Raw genomic sequence first — 20,669 nt, 5'->3', positions numbered from 1 at the left:
GTTAACGCAAGCAAGCACCACAGACCGCAATCTTGCTGCAGTTTTGGTATATCAATTTCTGAGGGGACAAATTTCGAAGAGCTCAGGTAGTGTGGCTTGTTAGTTTCTATTTGGTTGCAAGAATCTGCCAATCAAGAAACTAACTCACTGTGTACTTTCACCTTGCTTCTTTATCATGTTGAAAGAGTAATTTCGTTTGACTGACAGACTGTTTACAACAAGGGGTCTTAAACTGCAGCCTGCGGACCATTTGTGGCCCCTCTACTCCTCCCTCCGGCTCACAACTGACGTCAAAAATATTCGGCCCACCAAAACACATTTTTGAACCACTATCATTGTTGTGCGAGCAGTCGCATATACACTTGTGGTTTTGACCCCCACCTACTGGAGATAAAATACCATACTCTTTAGGTTAATTTCGGTTTCTCTCAGCGTGCGGTTGAGACTTACGCACTTGCAGATTATTTCTGGGACGCGATTAAGTCTGTAAGTGCTCTATTTTTACTAAAGCTCTATTTCTGAAAATATTCAAGGGTCATAATTAGTTTCATACCCCCTGTATTTTGTTGTACAAACCAGGGTCCCCGCAGGGTCTTAAAAAGTATTAAAAAGTCTTAAATTAAAAAATCGAAATTTATGGCTTTAAAAAGTCTTAAATTTGCTTTTCTAGGTCTTAAATATTTTTGCACAGGTGTTATTTTTGCGATGGCCATGTAACGCTACATCTAATGCTCATTTAAATTATTTTTGTTGTTGTTGCTAGGTTTTTGGGGTGTTGTAGTTATTTATTTCACTAGTCCAATTGTAATTTGCAGTATTACAAGCACAAAAAAGTCAACTTGCAATAGCCAATCAGCTTTCTGATATTAAACTCAGTGCGTGCGGCGAATGTGACATCATCGCTGTGTTTGCGGAAGTTCGCTTTGAGTGCGCGCGACATGATTTCGGCTGGCATAGTATGCCGTTATTTCACTGACAAATGTCGCAAGCGCAGTTTTGTAAGTCGGGAGCGCTGTTATACGAGAGAGCGAACTGCTTGCGAACTCTCAAAACACTGGCTGCTCACGTGCGAATGATCTGCTCTCGCTCCGTCGGACTTCTTTCATGCTTTTCCAGAGATGCTTCAGCATACTGTAGTATTAAGAATAGTGAACTGATAAAATGAAATACAGTGTAGTTTTACTACAGTAAAGTGTGTTGAATTGTAGAAAAATAAAAAAAAATAAAAAATGTTTTTTTAATACACTTGTTATGTTACCATAGCAACTATAGTATTACCACAACAGAGTAATTGAAGTACTTTACTGTACTTCACAAAACACTGTACAGCAGACACGAGTTCACTTTATTTTAGTAATAAAATGGGATTGATAGTGGGATTTATTTGAAGAGTGAATAGTACAGTAGGCTATAATACCTAATCAAGTTTTTACCTATTTTCTATCACAGTTACATTTCTGCTTGCCAGAATGACCAATAATTATTGGCTAGAAATTGCAACAGCCATGGGAAAGGAGGAAAGTTTTTGTAAAACTTTGGAAAAACTCTGAGGGATATCTTTTTGATATTGCGATATAGATCTTAAATTTAATACTTAATGGTCTTAAAAAGGTCTTAAATTTGACATTATGATATCTGCAGAGACCCTGAAAACACCTTTTCATGGCTTACACGTTATACTGGGGTGTAAATATGATCATTTTGTTTATGTTCGATTCAAATGGTTTGGTTAATAGATTTTCCTCATATACATATTAAGATTTGTATAAAAGTGTGCATTAGTAAAATGTGACTGCTGGCCAAGTTGAACTTGTTAAAGTAAATATGTATATATATATATATATATATATATATATATATATATATATATATATATATATATATATATATATATATATTCTTCTCCCTTCTGTGTTGTAGTTTTACAAAAAAAGTGTTGTAGTTTTTAAAAAAGATATTGAGAAGAACAGTTGCCAGTAAAGTCACTAAAGTTACCCAAACTGCTTTCCGCTGTCTTACGCTATCTGTTAAAATTTTGATTAAGCAACAATTAATTGGGACTGACCCCCATCTCCCCCACCCAGAATTTAAGTTTGAGACACCTGGGTAACAAGAGTGTTTGCAGGTTATCAACAAGCAACAAGTTGATTTCTTGATTTTCACCACATAGTTGGCTAATGTGGTGACTAAACTTTTTTAATGCTGCTTAAGTATGCGCATTTATAATGTGTTGTAATAATGTAATATTGTGAAATGTTTTTGCACTATAAAATAACTGTTCAAAAGTAGTTTATCATTTTATTTAATTCTTTATTCCGGTGATTTTTAAAAACAAATTTACAGCTTCATTATGATCCTTCACAAATCACTTCAATATTAATTTTTACTATTAATATTAGATTATTATTAATTGTAATAATAATAAAAGCAACAATGACTGGACTATAAATATAATTTAAAACTACATACAATAAGTAATAAATAAATAAATATTTAATGAATAAATATTTAACAATTTAACATTATTTTTGCATTTAATAAATGCCGCCTTGATGAACAGAATCATTTTATTTATTTATTTTTTAAAAAGCTGACCCCGAACCGGCTGACCGGTAGTGTGTATATAAACTTTATTAATCTAGCTCTCAAAGAAGTACCTGTATACTAAAAATAAAAAAATCCCAATAATACACAATATAAATTCACAGAATTTTGAAATATATCATGTATGTATGACATTTTTTTATTATTGCAATCTGAATATTACCTTGTGTTTTAAATATTTAAAGATATGCATTTATTGCCATATCTCAGATTTCTGCATTCGGGACTGCACAGCTGCTGCTTTCAATTTTGGTTCGATTGCCCTGCTTGCCTGTTATGCATATCAGAAAACGAGAAATTAAGTCCATAAATACCAGGGTATCTGCAGGGTTTTAAAATGTCTTAAGATGTCTTAAATCAAAAACTAAATTTTAGGCCTTTAAAAAAATTTTTTTATTTATTCATTTTTTTACAGTTGTACTGTAGGTCTTAAAACTTTTTTTAAACAGGATTTTTCTTAGTTTATGTATTGCTACCCAATCTGACCAACACTCATCCAATCACCAACAAGCTCAATAAAACTTTTACTTTTATTTAATAATTAAAATTTTAGCTCTATTTACCATAATAGTTTAGTTATTTGCCCTACAATAACACTTTTAAAAAAAATCCTCTATGTATTTACTGCTGTTGAAGCTGACCTGGACAGACTGTTGAGCATACATTTAGTTTATTATATAGTTTTTAAAACCTTTTTCTTTTTTTTTCTTTTTTTTTAAGAAAGGTTATTTCAAGTTGTCTATATGTACAACTAGAGCTTGTTTGTTTTGACACAATATTTAAAATATTTTGCCCAGAATTAACTAAACTATTATAATTTTTAAGTATTAAATTATTATTATTGCATTATTAAATAAAAAGAAAAAGTTATAAAAATATTTTCTAACTGGGCTATTCAAAAAACTCCACAGCATTAAGCCTTGTACGAGTCTAAAATATCATTCATAATGGTCTTTAAAAGTCTTAAATATAACTTGCTCACTTCAGTAATTGGATGCAATGGTGACTTCCAGTGAACCGTGCACCAGACCATCTCTTCATGCGGATTTTGGTGGTTTATGGGTGCAACTGCAGCTACAAACTTTATTTTAGATTCTTCTGTTAAGTCAAAGGCGCGCCTGTGTACTTTGTCCTATGCCACTTTAATTGCATCCAAATGAATTCAATTTGAGAGAAAATCCAAAGCCTATTCAAGCACCACTACTTAGAAATCAAATAAATGTATATAATGAAAACAAGCACATTATCTTACATGGCTAACCACACACTTAACATGTGTAACATGTTTGTAACATCTGTCTTGCTAGTGATGCATGGGGAAATTCATGATTTCCCATGTACTTGTTTAGGTTTTGATATGTCAAAGTCTTAAGTGGTTACTTAAGTGGTTTTTTAACCCATAGATCTTTGAACCAGCTGTGTGCACCCATAGAGAAAAAAATACTAATTAGTTTGTCCACAAGGTGGCGTCACTTACCCAGACATTTTACTGAAAGAACGTGCTGTTGATATAAATATAGGCACAGAACATGAACAACATCAAACTTCAGTAGATTGCAAAAATAACAGATGTTTATAAATGCTTAGTGAACAGATTAAAAGACATCCACCATAAAAAGACCTGACTTTTCTTTCCACATCTGCAGTAAAGTAATCATGTGAAGTTATGTGTCACGTTGGATTCTCAATGTTAAAGTAATTATTGATTATTAAATGTGCATTTGGATACATATTGTAATTGATTGGGGCAAATCTAGTAATTTTCAAAGGAAATTACAAACAAGGAAGAATTCCCGGCACAGAATGTGTGACAGAATTAAGTTGGTCAATTGATTTGTTTAAATTGAATTCTAAGATGTGCTTCATACATCACTGCAGTATTGGCAGTTGGTAACAGACTGGAAACTCTTGCATTTTACTTTTATTATTATTATTATTATTATTATTATTATTATTATTAATTGTTTATTTATTAAGAATAGATTTGTATATAAGGTATGGGATGTTGATTTTTACAGTGTTGACAACGCAGACTGGGTCCTGTAATAATAAAAAGGTAAATAGCTCTGTAATGTAAATAGTCACAGAATTGGTCAAATCTTCAGGTCACACTATAATAATGAATAAGGTTCATTAGTTAATGTTAATTAATGCATTTACTTACATGAACAAACAATGAACAATACATCTACTACTGTATTTTTTCATGTTAGTTAACATTAGTTATTTAAAATACAGTAGTTCATTGTTAGTTTGTTAACTCATGGTGCATTAACTAATGTTAACAAGCATGGACTTGGATGTTAATATTGCATTAGTAAATGTTCAATTATGAGTAATAAATGCTGTACATGTGTTGTTCAGGATTAGTTCATGTTAGTAAATGCATTAACTAATGAACCTTATTGTAAAGTGTTACCAATCTTCAATAGATAAATCCAAATGTGAGAAATATAGGAAATAAACATAGATTAATACAGACTATTGTCTGTAATTATTACACTGCAAGACACTATTTGTAATATTAGTTTAATTAGTCTCAGAATGAATGGCACATGATGACTCGTGTGACGCTCGTGTTTGTTGTCAGACATTGGCATCTTAATATGAAAAGACAACATATGGACTTTATTTCTAGAATTAATATGAGTATCATCACTTTAGCATTTTACTAATTTTATATGAGGAAAAAAAAATATCGTAATATTTTTTACACTTAGAAAAACACAGCTGCCTTCACAACAACACACCAAAAACAAATTCTGGTGTAATTTTAGGTTTTAGTTTAATCTGAGAGAAACATTAAATATTTTATGGGATTTCAAAAACTGTAATTATGTTAAACTCTTAGTAAATTGTGATTAACTTGATTGATTATACCTGACTTTCGATAAACTACACATGAATGAAGACTGAGCTACATTTAGTGGGGAGAAAAGCAATACATCTTTCATAGTAATCTTTTTATATGAGTTCTAATGCTTTGGAGTCTTTTTCTGTGGCCTTTGGCAACCGTTACAGTATGATAAACATGTAACATTTAAAAAAAAATACATTTAAAACACTTTTCATGGATATATTTATTATTTTATTAACTTGCAATTATAACAAGCATGTGTAGTTCATTTAATAAAGCACTACTAGGATTGCTGAATTGGGTTGGTTAGCTGTTAGTGTTTAGGTTGAGTGCAGATTATTTGGACTTGCTGATGTAAGTTAACCGTTCTCATCCCATGTACCTGTGTCCCCTGCCTGGTCTTGTGCCCTCTAGATCCCGTGTCTTGTTTTGCGTGTGTTGGAAGTGCATGTAAACGTGTTTCTGCAGAGTCAGTGGTGTCTTTCTGCTCTACACTTTCTTGTCGTTTTTTATTTTAATTTTTTTGCAAACCCACACAGTTGTATTTGACCTCCACGGACAGTAACAGCCGCCACAGCTGGCAGTTAAAGCCATCGGAGAGTTCCCGCTCTTTTTGGTAACAACCTCAACTAAAGCAACAGGTACTCAAATGTCCCACTAACTGGCCCACTTCCCTCCCCACAAGAAAACAACAGCGTGATTCCTCCCCAAACCTAAAAAAAAAAAACCCCAAAGCTGTCCTCGTGCCTGTTGTGTTTTGGTTGTGTGTGAATCCCTGGTCTTGTTATATCTGTGGAGCAGCATGTTCTCCCTCCCTAGCATTAACTCTTCACGTTTCTGACAGAAAATTCTATTTGGTGGAGCACGGAGAGGAATAAATGCAATAATGCTGACATTAAGGGAGAGAACCGCTTTTTAATTTAGTTTAGCTAATGATGAGCATCCTAAAGGTGCATCCACACTGACGGTTATTATATTGATGGAGGTCACTGATAGTTTCTAGTCTCGTTTGAATAGAGTCTTGTTGCTTTGTAATGTCACTGATTGTGTTGTTGACTGGAATCTGTATAAAATACTGATGGGACTTGTTTACACCTGATATTACGATGTGTTTTTATCATAGTAGTTCAAACAAATAATTAAAATTCTGCATCAATTACTCATCATCCACTTGTTTAATCAGGTTTGAGTTTGTTTCTTCTGTTCAACACAATGGAAGATATGCTGAAGAATGCTGAGAAAAAAGTAGCCATTGACTTCCACGTTTTCTTTTTTTCTATAAAGGCTGATTTATACTTCTGCGCACATGTAGGCTGTGCTGTAGGCGCCGTGGATGCATAGCCCTTGCAGTGGCCGTCGGCATCGCTGACGTGCACCTCTCAAAAAATGTAACTACAAGTCGCAACGATGCATAGCGCAAGCTCTGTGATTGGTTGGCTTGGTAGCGCTGATGAGTGTGGGTGGGACAGAGAGCTGCGTGAGTCCGCATAAGCGAGTCGAGTCCCGTGAAGGAGCTCCAGATGAAAAGTTTTGTTTTGTGTTGACCTTATGGTTAAAGTTGTTGCACGTCCGCCAGTTCCCGCCTCAAAATGACCGAGTTTGAGCCACTTGTACATTAAGAAAGCGTTCAGAAAAAACAAAACACCAGAGAAGAAACTCCACACAAAGGAACATAAACAGCTCACTGCCCGCTAGCGTTTCACAAACAGAGGATCACAAACAGCGTGCAGATGTATAAATGCACGGCAATGCGCAAGGCTTGTGCCATGGGTCATGCCGATCACTTGATGCAGAAGTATAAACCAGGCTTTATGGATGTCGATTTCTATGTCTCCCCCAACATTCTTTAGAGTATCTTGTTTTGTGTTCAACTGAAGAAAGAAATGCACACAAGCTTTGAACCAGTTGACTGAGTAAAATACTAAATAAAAAAAGACATAACATTATTTGGATGAACTTTTAATGCAATACAAAATAATACAATAAAATACATTACAATAAAAGAGACATTTCAATATTTGGGTGAGGTATCATTTTAATACTATACAATACATGAGCAATATCACACAATTAGCAGTGCGATATGGCTGTATATCGGCACTGGTAGGAGGCGTACGTTGACTCAAGGCCATAGACCAAGTGCTTTATACAGCCATATCGCTATATCAAGCAATATCAAATGTGATATTGCATTTATACAACAGTTTGATGGCATAATCGTGTGTGCAAAAACAAAATCAAACATAGTCTCAAAAATCCTTTTGTAAGGGAAACTACTTTCTTCCACCATTCATCCACATCTGCACAACTGATGGTCAGAACAGCAGAAACCGTTGGTACTTGTAAACGTCACTTTAGAGCTAGTATTGAGTGATTCTCTAGGGTAATGTCTAAAGTTATGAAAAAACAGGTCATTTTTGCTCACATTTTAAGATTATAAGGCTGAACGGCATGAAATGTCATCAGTCTACAGAGATTCCTCAATATGTCTCTGCTGCAATCGGGATTTCACAATAATTAACCCCAAAAAAGCTAGAGCAAAGCAAACACCGCCATTTTCTGGTATAAATAGGAATTCTGGAATAGGAATATGGTATAAATAAAGCAATACAAACTAAAAAAGAAAGAGATCGAATGTCACTTACCTAATTTATTCAGCTGTAGTTTAACACTTAGAAAATGCTGTTTTTCTTTCCTAAGGACTTTGTTTGCCAGGTCTGTCGCCATCTTGTGGCGGAACGTCAATTGTCATTTTCTTTGGTCTGCTCAGACAGGTTGATGCCAGCCAATGCACTGAATTTGATGCTCAGAAATTTTTTATTTGGCACTAATGGTGTGCTGATTTGGTTTAAAACACATGCACATTTATGTATTTTAATTCGTCTCTGCGTCTTAAGTGCAACATTCTCACTTAAGAATAAGATAAAATAAAATGAATTGTATTTCTCCAGGTCTTTACTTAGAATTTTTATAAAACATCATGACACCCTATAAAAAATATAGGCTACAATATGTTTTACTTTAAAATGAACTTTACGGAATGTGTCTCCATTTTTTTTATTGGGGTTTTAAAATTAAACCTATAAGATTGACATTGCGACTTTCAGTTTGTTAAGCCTACATAGGAATTTCTAATAAAAACAAACAGCTGTGTGCAATTTAATAACTCTATGACAGGAGCTACATACACTATCTATGATTAGAGATTACTCACAACTAAGGATTTTCAGCAAATGAACATTTTGCCTTCCCACAGTGTAAAATAAAAGTAAAATATGATCAATAATTCATGACAACATGTGTTTATGTTAACTATTATACCTTATCCAACAAAGTGAATCATGTTCTTAATTTTTTCACAAATCTCAGTCAGTGTGAATGTACCTTAAGGCTTGTCAACACAAATTCCTCCACTTCCTGCATTTATAGATTGCACAAAAAGCCATGTTGTTGTTTTTTTTTTTTTTTTTTTTTGTAAAATTAGATTTCCGTTCATGTGTAGTTTGTTGTTTTATTGTTGTACTTTGAAGTGTTGTTATTAGTGATACATAATAATACTGTCAGTATTAATATGCTGTAGCTAAGAGCTTTCAACCCCATTTACTGCATCTGTCATCTACACTGATGATTATCAGCGTACGTTGAATTAGAAAATACAGATCAGGCAGTTCAGTCCTACAGGAGGAAAGAGCTTTTTTAAAAGCCACAATGCAAACATAAGGATAGAAAGAGTGAGAGTAATCCTCCAATTGCATTCATGCCACACTCAAAAACTCAGAGAGAATAAAATGAGCTCAAGGGAACTGATTGAGACTTTACATTTAGCATTTTAGGACTATTTTTGTACTCATTTTTGTCATATTAGTAAAAAAGGTAAAAGCACCATTTCTGATGTAGCTTGACAGCTTACTGTTTATGAGCAACAGATCAAGTTAATATGTGCATTTTTACCCTTCTAACATTTTGTTTATTTTTGTCCCTTGGACAGATCAGTATCTACAAAGGCTGTCGAAATGATTCTGCAATAGTGAATTAAAATATTTGAAACAATTAAAAAACAAACACTGTATGTTAGGGATGCTATATACATTATCATGAATACATTTAGTGATCATGGGTCAAAGACAATAACATTCTAATAAAAGCTGTATTTATTTTATTTATTTATTTATTTATTTATTTATTTATTGAGTCGATTCATACAACCAATAAATTGTAATTCAGTTTACCAATATTTTACATACCAAAAAATAATAAAAATAATGATATTAATATTGTCTGGCATATTTAGAAACACATTGTTGCACAATTAAAGATTTAAAGACCGCCATCTATAAGCAATACGTTTTAAATAATATGAATATATAGCACTTAATATGATCACTTTTGCTTTTGTATGTTTTAGTAAGGTTAGACTAACCCCTGGTTCCATAGACATGGCTTAAGGCTTGTCCTAGACTAAATTGCAGGCATGAGGTTTTTTACTTGTAAAGAACTTAGTGTGACATATCTTTAAATATATAGATGAAATAGTTTTGTCTGAAGATGCACACCAGTAATGTGTTTTCAGTTTTGTATTTTTTAAACAGTTTAAATACCCTAACTAAATTAAACTAAGACCTAGTCCTGACCTATCTAGCTAACTCGTGAGACCAGGCCTATGTTTATGATGCATTTCACCCAGGTTTTTACAATTTTGTTTTCTCAAAAGTTATTTGAAAACATTAACGGAAAACTCCATATTTTTTTTTAGAAAGAGGCTCATTTTACGCACAACTTCCCAAGAGGTCTGGCTGCAGACCTGGTGCAGTGCAATCTGAGCTGCATGCAATGCTTTTTAATGGGCTAACCTAACCCAACCCCTAACCCTACCCCTCACTAGCTCCATTGAGTGCATTGTGTCTGGCATTGCATGTCTGAGATATGCAATCTAATGTTGCATCATCAAGGCTGCATTCAGATATTATTCACATGGGAGTCAGTTACTCTAACAAGGAGGCTAAAGAACATGGCCTCTAGCATCTGTCGCTAGAGCACCCTTTTTTTTTTCTTTTTTTTTTTAAGTGGTCAGAGGAGTGAGGTTTACCTACATAGCACTTCATTAGCTTAGCATAAATAATAGAATCAAATTAGACCATTAGCATCTTACTCAATTTTATAATTCTTAGTATTTATAAAAAGCTTGGTACTTCTGTATTACAAAAATAAGGAAACTTTTCCTATCGCTCTTACTAACCCAATGTATTTTTCTTTTAAATTGTCAAGCTTAATTATTATTTTATTTAATCTTTTTTTTTTTTGAGCAAGATGCTAATAGGCTAATTAGATTCAATGATCTATGCTAAGCTCACCTAAATTTGCCGTAGAAACATGGATTCAAAAATGGTCAAAAATGACCTTGTTTAACCCTAGCGAAGTTGTAAAATAAGCCTATTTCTAATGATATTTCTAAATAAAAAGTGGAGTGTCCCTTTAAGTAGACACTTAGCAAGCATTTCAAATGTCTATTTTTAAGTATGACTTACTTTAATTAATCAAAAACACCTAAATGAGAATTATTTTTCTTTTTTGATCTTATCATCAGCTCTACACAGAATCTAAATGATTTTAATCCAAATTGTTGTTGTTGTTTTTTGTCTCTCTGTAGTACACATCCAGTATGAGAGCCAAATACCTGGCCAACACCCGACCTGACCCCAACAGCAGCTCCGCAGCAAACTAGAAGAACAGCATCTCTTTTCCGAACAGTCTACAGCTCCCACTCGCACCACATCTACTCCCACTCTCCCAATTCAGTTTCACCCCAGGCCCACCATCCAGCCATGCTGATCTCTGACGTGTGCTCTTCAACCCAGCGGATAAAGGACGTCCTTGATTCATGTAAATACTGCTGTCGGAGGAATGTTCCAGATGGCCGGTTCAGTTCAGGCAGCTAGTTCATCCAGTATGTGTGTGTGTGTGTTTGCATCTGTATGAACCACATTACTTACAGATAGATTGAGTGACATGCATTTGTGTGTGTGTGTTCATTTATGCTGCCCTTGCGCAATTGTGGTGCTCTTGCCAGAGGTTCAGAAAGCTCCAGAACTGAAGGACTGGATATGGTTTAATGCCCGTACATTCCTGCATGGCCTCTGTTCTCTGAAGAAATGTGACCTTCTCCATTTGCCACATGCCGAATCTACAGTTTACATCAGTGAAGTCTACTGTAATATAACTGAACCAGTCTCTATCTCAATAGGATGATGAACTCTGAGCAGTGAGAATTTAGCCCAGGTTTGAGTTGAGGTCTTCTTTGATAGCAGTTTTAGGGATGAGGATTGATGGTTATTACAGTGAAATGGTGTGAGAAATAAGGCCAGAAACATGCTTTATGCTAGTGCACGAATGCAGACACAACAAATGTGTCAATTCAAAATGGTGTTTAATGCCAAGATTTATAATCTGAATTTTAATCAGAAAAAAAGCTATGGAAAAAATTAAATGACAACTTGAAAGCTATTGTTTTTTATATAGATTTAATGAATTGATTAGTTATGGCCAGTGCTTAATTTGAGATGGATTTTGCCGGATCCTGTTCCGGAAAATGTCTGATTTTCGTGTTTTGCGTTCCAGTATTTATTTTACAGGATCCGGCATTAACTTGTGCATGGTAAATAGTCATCAAGTGCAAGTTAAAGCAAAACTCACGTTAAAATTTTGGCCCTCTACAAAATTTTCAGCTAAACGGCTTTCTTATGTTTGCAGTCACTCTTATTGGTTGGTCATTGTTTCGCGTGCAGTGAAAATAACTAATGGCATAGTGGCCAACATAAAGAATATTTGTATTTTCAAAATGGCAAAGAGGCAGTCAGGCATATATTCATTTTTTTAAAACCACAAGTAAATCTGATATAGGGCCTGATCAAACGAGAAGATGAAACTGCGTGAATGGATCAGGATAGCAGGAGACAGAAGCAAAGTCAGCCAGAAAACATGACAGAAGAGGTAACTGTAGCTCTTCTTGTAGATTAGACTGGGTGAGTCTTTTAATTATTCTTTTTTCACTTTGCACATAATAGTGATGTGAACTGAATATTGATTGTTCGTAAGATTTATGTTTGTAGCTACATGTTTTTATTATCCATGACTGACCCATAATGTTATGTGGTACAAAATAAAGTTCAGAAAAAGGATGCTCTTTTTAAAATACGAGTGCTATCACCATTTAGTGATGTCATGTTCCGGGGAAACTAAAATTGTGTGGTGGAAGTCGGTCACTGTACTTTTATTTTCAGGCTTTGCTCTGGGAATTATTCATTTAAAAATTAAGCACTGGTTATGGCTTTGAGTGTGTTTTATTCTTTAATGGTCTGATGACATTCCTCTAAATAAAAATATTGTCATTTAGAGCATTTCGTTTATAAATGATTCCATTTCTGGTAATTTAATTTTTTTTAGGGTTTTGTTAATTTTTAACTGCAAAAATGCGGTAAAAAATGCTCTAAATGAAAAGATTTTTTTTTTTTAATTTGAAAGAAATGTCATCACTGCTACAGATTAAAAGACTACATTTTACTCATAACTACACATGTAACTATACATCATAAATACAGAGAAACTGAGACTTTTCAAGTGATCAAGATTAATTTCTTTTAATCATTTATGATTTAATATAGTCCACTATAGTAAATGATAATAAGTGAGCGAATGCATTGTGCTTATTGAAATCTATTGAGTCCAAACTAATCGCAGTATAGTACACTATATGCATATGTAGAGTGGTTTCAACCACAAACATTTACTTTTTACAGAAATAATTAATCTAATATCTAATATGACTGTTGGAAGATTCTGCAAATGTTGCCTTAAAAACATTTTGTGCAGCATTCATGACATGCTCTACCCAATACTGTTTTTGTTTATGTCAGTACAGCAGTTGTTACAAGTCATGACTAAAAAGTCTATTTACAAGTTAAGATTATTATAATTTCATTATTTCACTAGGTGGAATCCTGCAATTATGCTAATTAGGACATGAATATGTAATTTGTGTCGTAAAGTGATATGATACAATAATTGAAGCTAACATTAGAATAGCTAGCATTTGCATGAAAATGTGTACTCTTAACAGTTTGTATTCGGGTGTTGAACTCCATACTGAAGGTGGCGGTTGTGAGTGCCAGATGTGTTTTCATTCAAGTAGCTAGCTGTTAACATCTTCAGTTAATGTGTCATACCTCAGTTTGTGTGTTGATGTCATGCTCTGGCATTAGCATTGTTAGCTTTTGCAATCCTGCACTAGTCTATAGTCTGTTTCAGGCCTTTATATGTAGTTGTGAGGAGAAGAATGCTTTGGATTCTGTCATCTCATTTTCAGGCTTGATTTTCGGTGGAAAGTTATGGTTTCTAGATGCCGTGCTTTTGAAATGCTTGGTTTTCCCCTCAACACTCATGAATTGCATTTCTTGAAAAAGGAACAATACTAATAATATCCACTGCCATTACTGGAAAAACCTGGACAAACAGAGCTGGACTGGCCAGCCTGGCGAAGAAGACGTTGAGGAAGCTTGATCAGATTGTTGAACAAACTCTGATGATCTGGATTTTGACCAAACGCTGATGATCAGGACGACCACAAACTGCTCTCGCATTCAAGTATTTTCAACTTCTCGCTGTCTGAGATGTGGAAATCTGAGTTTCCTAGTCTGATGCTGATGCTGGAACATCTGAACATTAACCTTTGAGACACTGGGACCAGTTTGGATGATTTTGTCATCGTTTATCTCTTCAAAACAAGAAGCTGGGAGGATTTCATTGTACTGTACGCAGTGTAAACTGAACGTTTTGCTGATCAGTTGAGTCCTCAGGGAAGGGGATGCCAGTATGACAGGAAGTGAAGTCATCTGTGGCCTGTCTTTTTATTACTACTTTTTTTTCTTTCTTCCCTTCAAAGACACAAAAGAGAGGTCGCATGCCTCAGTAACTTTTGCTGTAATTAAGTGTGACTGTCAAAAGCCCACAGTTTCCTGGGCTTGTTGCTTCTGCACCACAAATTGCTTTCATTACCAGAATTGAGGGGAATCTTGCCATCCCAGAAGAAGACATTAAAGTGAAGTGCCGTCACCGAATATTTTCCCCTTGGTGAGAGAACAGACGGCTGGCATATGATCAGGGTGAACTCTCTTCCTTTCTGAAGTTACAGACAGAGTTTAGTATGAATATGTCAGCTGTGTGTGTGTGTGTCTGTGTGTGCGTGTGGGCTGGTGCCCGTGTTTTCTGTGGGCATCATCTGTCTCAGCTTCACCAGGACCTTCTCCTTTCTCATGCTGCCAACACCCCTATTTCAGGACACTGAGTTCAGGTCATGTTCTGAACCCATTTCAAGGCTCAGCAATAAGTAGACTTTAGTTTTCCTTTTCGTTTTAGTCTGACATCACTTGTTCCACAAAAGTGCTATGCTTCTGATATGCACATGTAGCAAAAATGTCAGAATTTTCTAAATATTTATCTACGTTTTTACATCTATAACTGCAAAATGGCATCTCTAAATTAAAATAAATATAAAATCGCAAACACAAATCAAAAAAGTCTTCTACTCTTTTGTAATAATAAAATGTGTATACTTTTTTGATTTGTGTTCAGAATTGAATAGGTTATAATTCAGTTTTCTTATATACAGAGTGTGTTTGCTGTATGTGTATTGTTAATACCTGCATATACACACACACCTTTACATTTAAAACCTTTATAGTTTTGCTATAAAATTTAGAAAATATTTTATATGGATATGATGTGACCACATCTAAACATGTATTTGCAATTAAATTCATGTAACTTGAATTTGCGGAAAAATAATGCTTCTATACTGTTGCTGTTATATCCTAATGAGTAATGTGAACTTAATCTATTTGAATAAACGAAGCAATTTGAAAACAGTAAAACCCAATAAATGAAGCGAGCTCAAATCAACTGACTACTGTAAAACCCAATAAGTTACGGCAACTCAAATTGTTTGAGGAAACCGATTGCTACAAACCATTACAAGCTAATCTATATGAGTACAGTGATTTTACTCCATTTAAGTTGAAGTAATGAGGTATTTAATTAACTAACACTGAGTTCAAAACTCTTTTCAAATAAGTAGAATTAATTGTGAGCTAACTACACTCATTTCATTTGATAAAGTTGACTATTGGGTTATAGAGTGTGTCTGTACATAAATACACTTCTAAACTAAACAGCTATCTAATGCTACACTCATTTACCCTGTAAAACCTAACAGTCACAATCACTACCTAAAATAAGAATTAAATAAGAAAATTTTTTTAAAAGTTACTTTGTCTCGATGAAAAAGAATTGTGGTAACTCATGAACGGATTATATTAAGCAGAACTTAAAACGAATGAGTTATGAATGAATTAATTATGATTTTTTTGCTAACTTTAAAACAAGGAGCAATACCAAACCATTCCAGTAGCTATATGATTGCTTGGAATTAATTTGTTGAATTTATAGCGATTTGATAACTGAACTTAAAATGTTTAAGTTACTAACACTCTAAAAGTTTGACAACACAAATTATCAGCACATATAATATACGGTTGAAGTCAGAATTATTAGCCTCCCGCTGAGATTTTTAAAAAAATGTCCCAAATGATGTTTAACAGAGGAAGGAAATGTTTACAGTATGTCTGATAATATTTTCTCTTTTGGAGAAAGTCTTATTTGTTTATTTTGGCTAGAATAATATATATATATATCTATATATATATATATATATATATATATATATATATATATATATATATATATATATATATATATATATAAACATTTTATGGTCAAAATTATTAGCCCCTTTAAGCTACTTTTTTTTGATAGTCTACAGAACAAACTATCCTTATACAAGAATTTGCCTAATTACCCTAACCTGCCTAGTTAACCTAATTAATCTAGTTAAGCCTTTAAATGTCACTCAGCTGTATAGAAGTATCTTGAAGAATATCTAGTCAAACATTATTTACTGTCATCATGACAAAAATAAAATAAATCAGTTATTAAAAATGAGTTTTTAAAACTATTATGATTAGAAATGTGTTGAAAACAATCTTCTCTCTGTTAAATAAAATTTTTGGGAAAAAAAAAAAACAGGCGGGCTAATAATTCTGACTGTATGTGTATATGACTTTATGTAGTCATAGTCATAGTTTTCAGTACTCAAACCATATTGTTACAAAACTTAAAAGGTATGCCGCAATCGGTTTCCTCAAACAGTTTGAGTTAATTGTACTTATTAGGTTTTGGTGTACATGGTGATGGCTCTGAATAATTGTTAGATTATGTTCGAATATATTGATTTTACAATGATTCGTCACAAAGCAATTTGTATCTTCAGTGTAAAGTGCTCAGCATATATAAGTACAGCCCTCACAAATCTCTCTTTTAATTTCATATTTTTAGGAAGCTATACAATATCATATTTGTGCAAATACATTAGAATAGTCAGTACTGAAGCCAAATCTGGAGCTTATCCAACAAAATAAATATACGATAACAGTTCAAACATTAACACACCCAAATTTATATGTTATAGACAAATACTAAATACTTATTTTAAAAAGAGAAAATATCAAGCGAAGCAAAAAATGGAAAAATGTAGTTGAAATTTTGTAGGTTGTAATTTATTTTTGCAATATTTTGCTTGAATTTAGGTGTATTATCTTTCAATTTCTGAATGTGTTTGGTGACTAAAATATTATTTTAATAAGTATATCTGTTTAATAAATCTGTTTGTTTAAATGCACCAAAATACAATGCCTACATTCACTGAGAAATGAACAAAATATCCTTTCAAAATGGGGTGTGCTCAATTATGCTGAGCACAGTTTCTTCAATTTTCTCATTGATTTTCAGATTTTACTTTGAAAAAATATGTATGCACATTTGTACATTTATAATTTAATAACCGGACTGGAGGTTATCCTTGTTGCTGAGCCTTGATTTTCCATCTAATAAAGATCTGCGTGGGCTCTGCATGCATGCATGTTTTGTAAATGCATCCTGGGACTTTGTGACAGTTTCTGAACTTTCAAACCCTCCCAGATTTTAATGAAAGCGAGAACTTGGAGAAGAGAAATAAAGGGATGTTTTACAGCTATCAACATACAGAGCTTTGGATTGTGCTGTTCAGCTGATTATTGGAGCGTGTGAGCTTTTTTTTTAATGACTGTTATTGCTTCTCAACAGCATGGTCATCCTGTAAATGTGGAGTGGGACCATGTTGTGTGCTACTGACGCTTGAATTTGTGATCAATGACGGGGTTTGTAGGTTCTCGACTGTGCCAATAACAGCTTTTTACCTTCTGTGTATCTAAATATTTTGCGATCTTGGAGGGACTTGAGCTCTGCAGCCCTACGAGACACCTGTGAACATGAGCCTGGCGTTGTGGGAGTGTTTTTTTTTATAATTTTCATTTTTCTGTAAATGACCACATTAGTACTGATGCAGTCTCTGGTTTTATGTCTACATGTAATCATTGGGTATGTCATACTGCAAAGAAAAATAATACATCTATACTGTTATAAGAAACCAACATTTGCAAGGAAGCGGCGCAATTGCTGACATGAGATTGTGATAGTACAAACTGGTCATTTTTTGATTACCTTTTTAGTAGGGTTTCATAGTCCTTGTGGCATATTTTTTAGACATTAGCAAGCACAAAATATTTTGTCTCTCATGCAAATCAATGATTTTGGTCTTTTATCGAGATGTTTTTATATGACTTCACTGTAGGTGACCCTTTTTCAGTTACTAAACTATTGTACATGTAAAAACCTGTGGTTTTATTGAGCTTGAACTGTGTTTTCAGATTAAACCTAACAATAACAATGTTCAACTATTAGCTTATTTATCTGCGTCATTTTTTCTTGACCTCTTTTTATTACTGTCATTCATTTTTCTAAAGTTTATTCGATTGTTAAGTTTATGTGAAATGTATAGATTTATTTGTTCATTAACCTTTTAACTGTCCTACCAAGCAAAAAAAATAAAAAAATAGATGGAATTTCTTAACCCTTAATGTCGCTAGTTACCACACTCGATGCATTTTTTTTTTCGACACACCCCATAATTTCTAAAATATCAACCTCTACTAAAAGGTAGATGTATCAGTTTATGGTAAAAGTGCCAGAATTAATAGGGGAGAGCGAAGCACAAAGTAACACTTTGGTTTTGGCCAAATAAAGAACAAAGTAAAGGGGTTAGACAAACCATTTGTTTTTTACCAACAACACACAAGCCTCTCTTACAAATGAGCACTGTTTGTATGATCGCCAGACTTGTGGTTTCTGTGCAGTATTGTCAAAAATGCCAGGAGTATAAATGTTACTATTCATCCCACCTGCGGGGCAAGTTGTAACAGACAGAGGGTTAGTTGTAACACGCACTTAAAAAGCTAGATTTTACACAATTATTTTATATTCAGTTTACTTTAAATAGTAGCTATTTCCTCAGTACTTAGCTCAATTATTTTGTTATTTTACATAGTACAGCATGTTTATTTATTGGATAAACACATTTGGATTGTTATGCATTATTATACAATGCATTTATTTGTAGTATTAGCAATATTTTTTTGTCTGTTAAAAAATATTTTCTATTAAATAACATTTTATTTTAAAAGTTTCCAACATTACACTCAAAATTCAGAAATTATTTTGTTAGTTTAGTTGGTGTCCAACAGTGTGTTGCGTAATTGTAACAACTTGTTATGTTACAACTTGCCCGCCGTGTCGTCTTTTTTCAAAACTGGCTAGCAGTCACTGTTTTTGACATCTTTTAAAATGGTTTCATCTTTTAGTCTAGAAGACGGTGATCACAACAATATAAGATTTTATTCACTTTCACAGATTTTTTTATTTTTTTTTTATAAAAAATATGACTATAATAAAAACATTTTTATGCTGCAAAAATGGTTTCTCTCATCCAGCTTTCAACAAACGTTTTCAATAATTGGTAGGAAGAAGTTTGCCTACACTGTGGTGAAAACCTTGGAAGCATGCCATGGTCAAACCTGAGCAAATACCGGTGTCACATTTTACCCTGCGTAACTTTGTGCCCCGCACTCCCCTACTATCTGAAAATATAAAGTGTAAGACCAATTTAGTAAAAAAAAAAAAATTATTTCTGAATACTAAATCTTTAATTTTGAAGTATGCCATAAAAAAAAATTCTGATTCTCATTTAACATGTTTTCTTGTTCTTTATTTACCATAAAGCCAACAAAATCCAACAATGCTGTGTGTAAGCCATTGTTTAAAACGGTCATTCTTTAAATGACTTTAACAGTAATTATTTAAAACAAAGTCAACCATTTGATAGAGCAGGCAGTTAGTAAATTATTCGAGTCCATATTTTCTAGCGCACGTTGACTCTGCTTTACTCGTGTATGAACACAGGAGGGCAGCGTTGTGTCGTGTAAAGCAGGTCGCACACCAGAAGCGCCGCTCGGCGCCGCGACACGGCGCGTACATGACAGATTAAAGTATCGCACACCAGACGCGCACATTCGAATGATATTTAACATGAAACTAATCAGATGGCGCTCTGTGGCGCGGCTGAAAAATGAACTGCGTCCTGAGCCGTCGCCGGGCGCCGCCGACAGCCGCCGACTTGCGGCGCCGGTGTGTGTATCCTGATAGAAACCTATGATTAGAATTCTAAAATACGTGGCGCTGCGCGGCGCGCCGCCGAGCGTCGCTTCTGGTGTGCGACCTGCTTAAGACAGCGTTCACTGTCAGGGACTTCGCCTGAGGGGAAAACTTGCGAATTAATTACAATCTAGTTTTCCATCAAGTATTTTAATACAAAACAGTGAGTGAAACAAATTGTTATTCCAGTCGACTGGTGGTCAAATCATACACATCTGCCAGAAATTGTGAGACCCGAGCATACCCTTTTGTCAAAAAAAGTCCAAAAATCGATGTTTAAAATGGCTACCGATTGAGTCTGTGTACTGGAAAAGGAAGGTACTACATTGCATTGTGGGAGGTAAGAAGCTCTGTTTTATTTACTGCTGATCATATACAGTTTAGAAGGTTAGTTTTATAGAGTATTCTGTTATTACAGGAATTATACATATATTAGGCCTACCACTGAAGACTAGGAGTAGATGGGCAGTGGATAGTGCTGTCGCCTCACAATCAGTCTCGGCCGGGTCAGTGGGTA

General features: G+C 34.1%; 1 protein-coding gene and 1 long non-coding RNA gene across 5 annotated transcripts in view; both read left to right on the top strand.

The window, feature by feature from the left end:
• The window catches only part of ttyh3a (tweety family member 3a), a 125,718-nt gene extending 113,068 nt beyond the window's left edge, over positions 1–12,650 (top strand). The window contains exon 14 of the mRNA XM_087245015.1: positions 11,109–12,650. Coding sequence (XP_087101141.1) covers positions 11,109–11,183 — 75 coding nt within the window. The 3' untranslated portion in view covers positions 11,184–12,650. The remainder of the gene's footprint in view (positions 1–11,108) is intronic.
• Positions 12,651–16,992: 4,342 nt separating this feature from the next.
• The window catches only part of LOC141381264 (uncharacterized), a 94,784-nt gene continuing 91,107 nt past the window's right edge, over positions 16,993–20,669 (top strand). Inside the window, exons 1-2 of one of the 4 annotated variants that reach the window (XR_015481091.1) lie at positions 16,993–19,928; positions 20,230–20,492. This is a non-coding gene — a long non-coding RNA (uncharacterized LOC141381264). Of the gene's footprint in view, positions 19,929–19,959; positions 20,493–20,669 lie in introns of those variants that run through there. The other 3 variants (XR_015481092.1, XR_015481093.1, XR_015481090.1) reach the window with 3 other exon arrangements.

The sequence above is a fragment of the Danio rerio genome, chromosome 3 (assembly GCF_052040795.2).
Source record: "Danio rerio strain M-AB ecotype USA chromosome 3, GRCz13ab, whole genome shotgun sequence".
NCBI classification, from domain to species: domain Eukaryota; kingdom Metazoa; phylum Chordata; class Actinopteri; order Cypriniformes; family Danionidae; genus Danio; species Danio rerio.
Note: the sequence above shows the minus strand (reverse complement) of the source record. Positions and strands in the feature narration are given on the sequence as shown.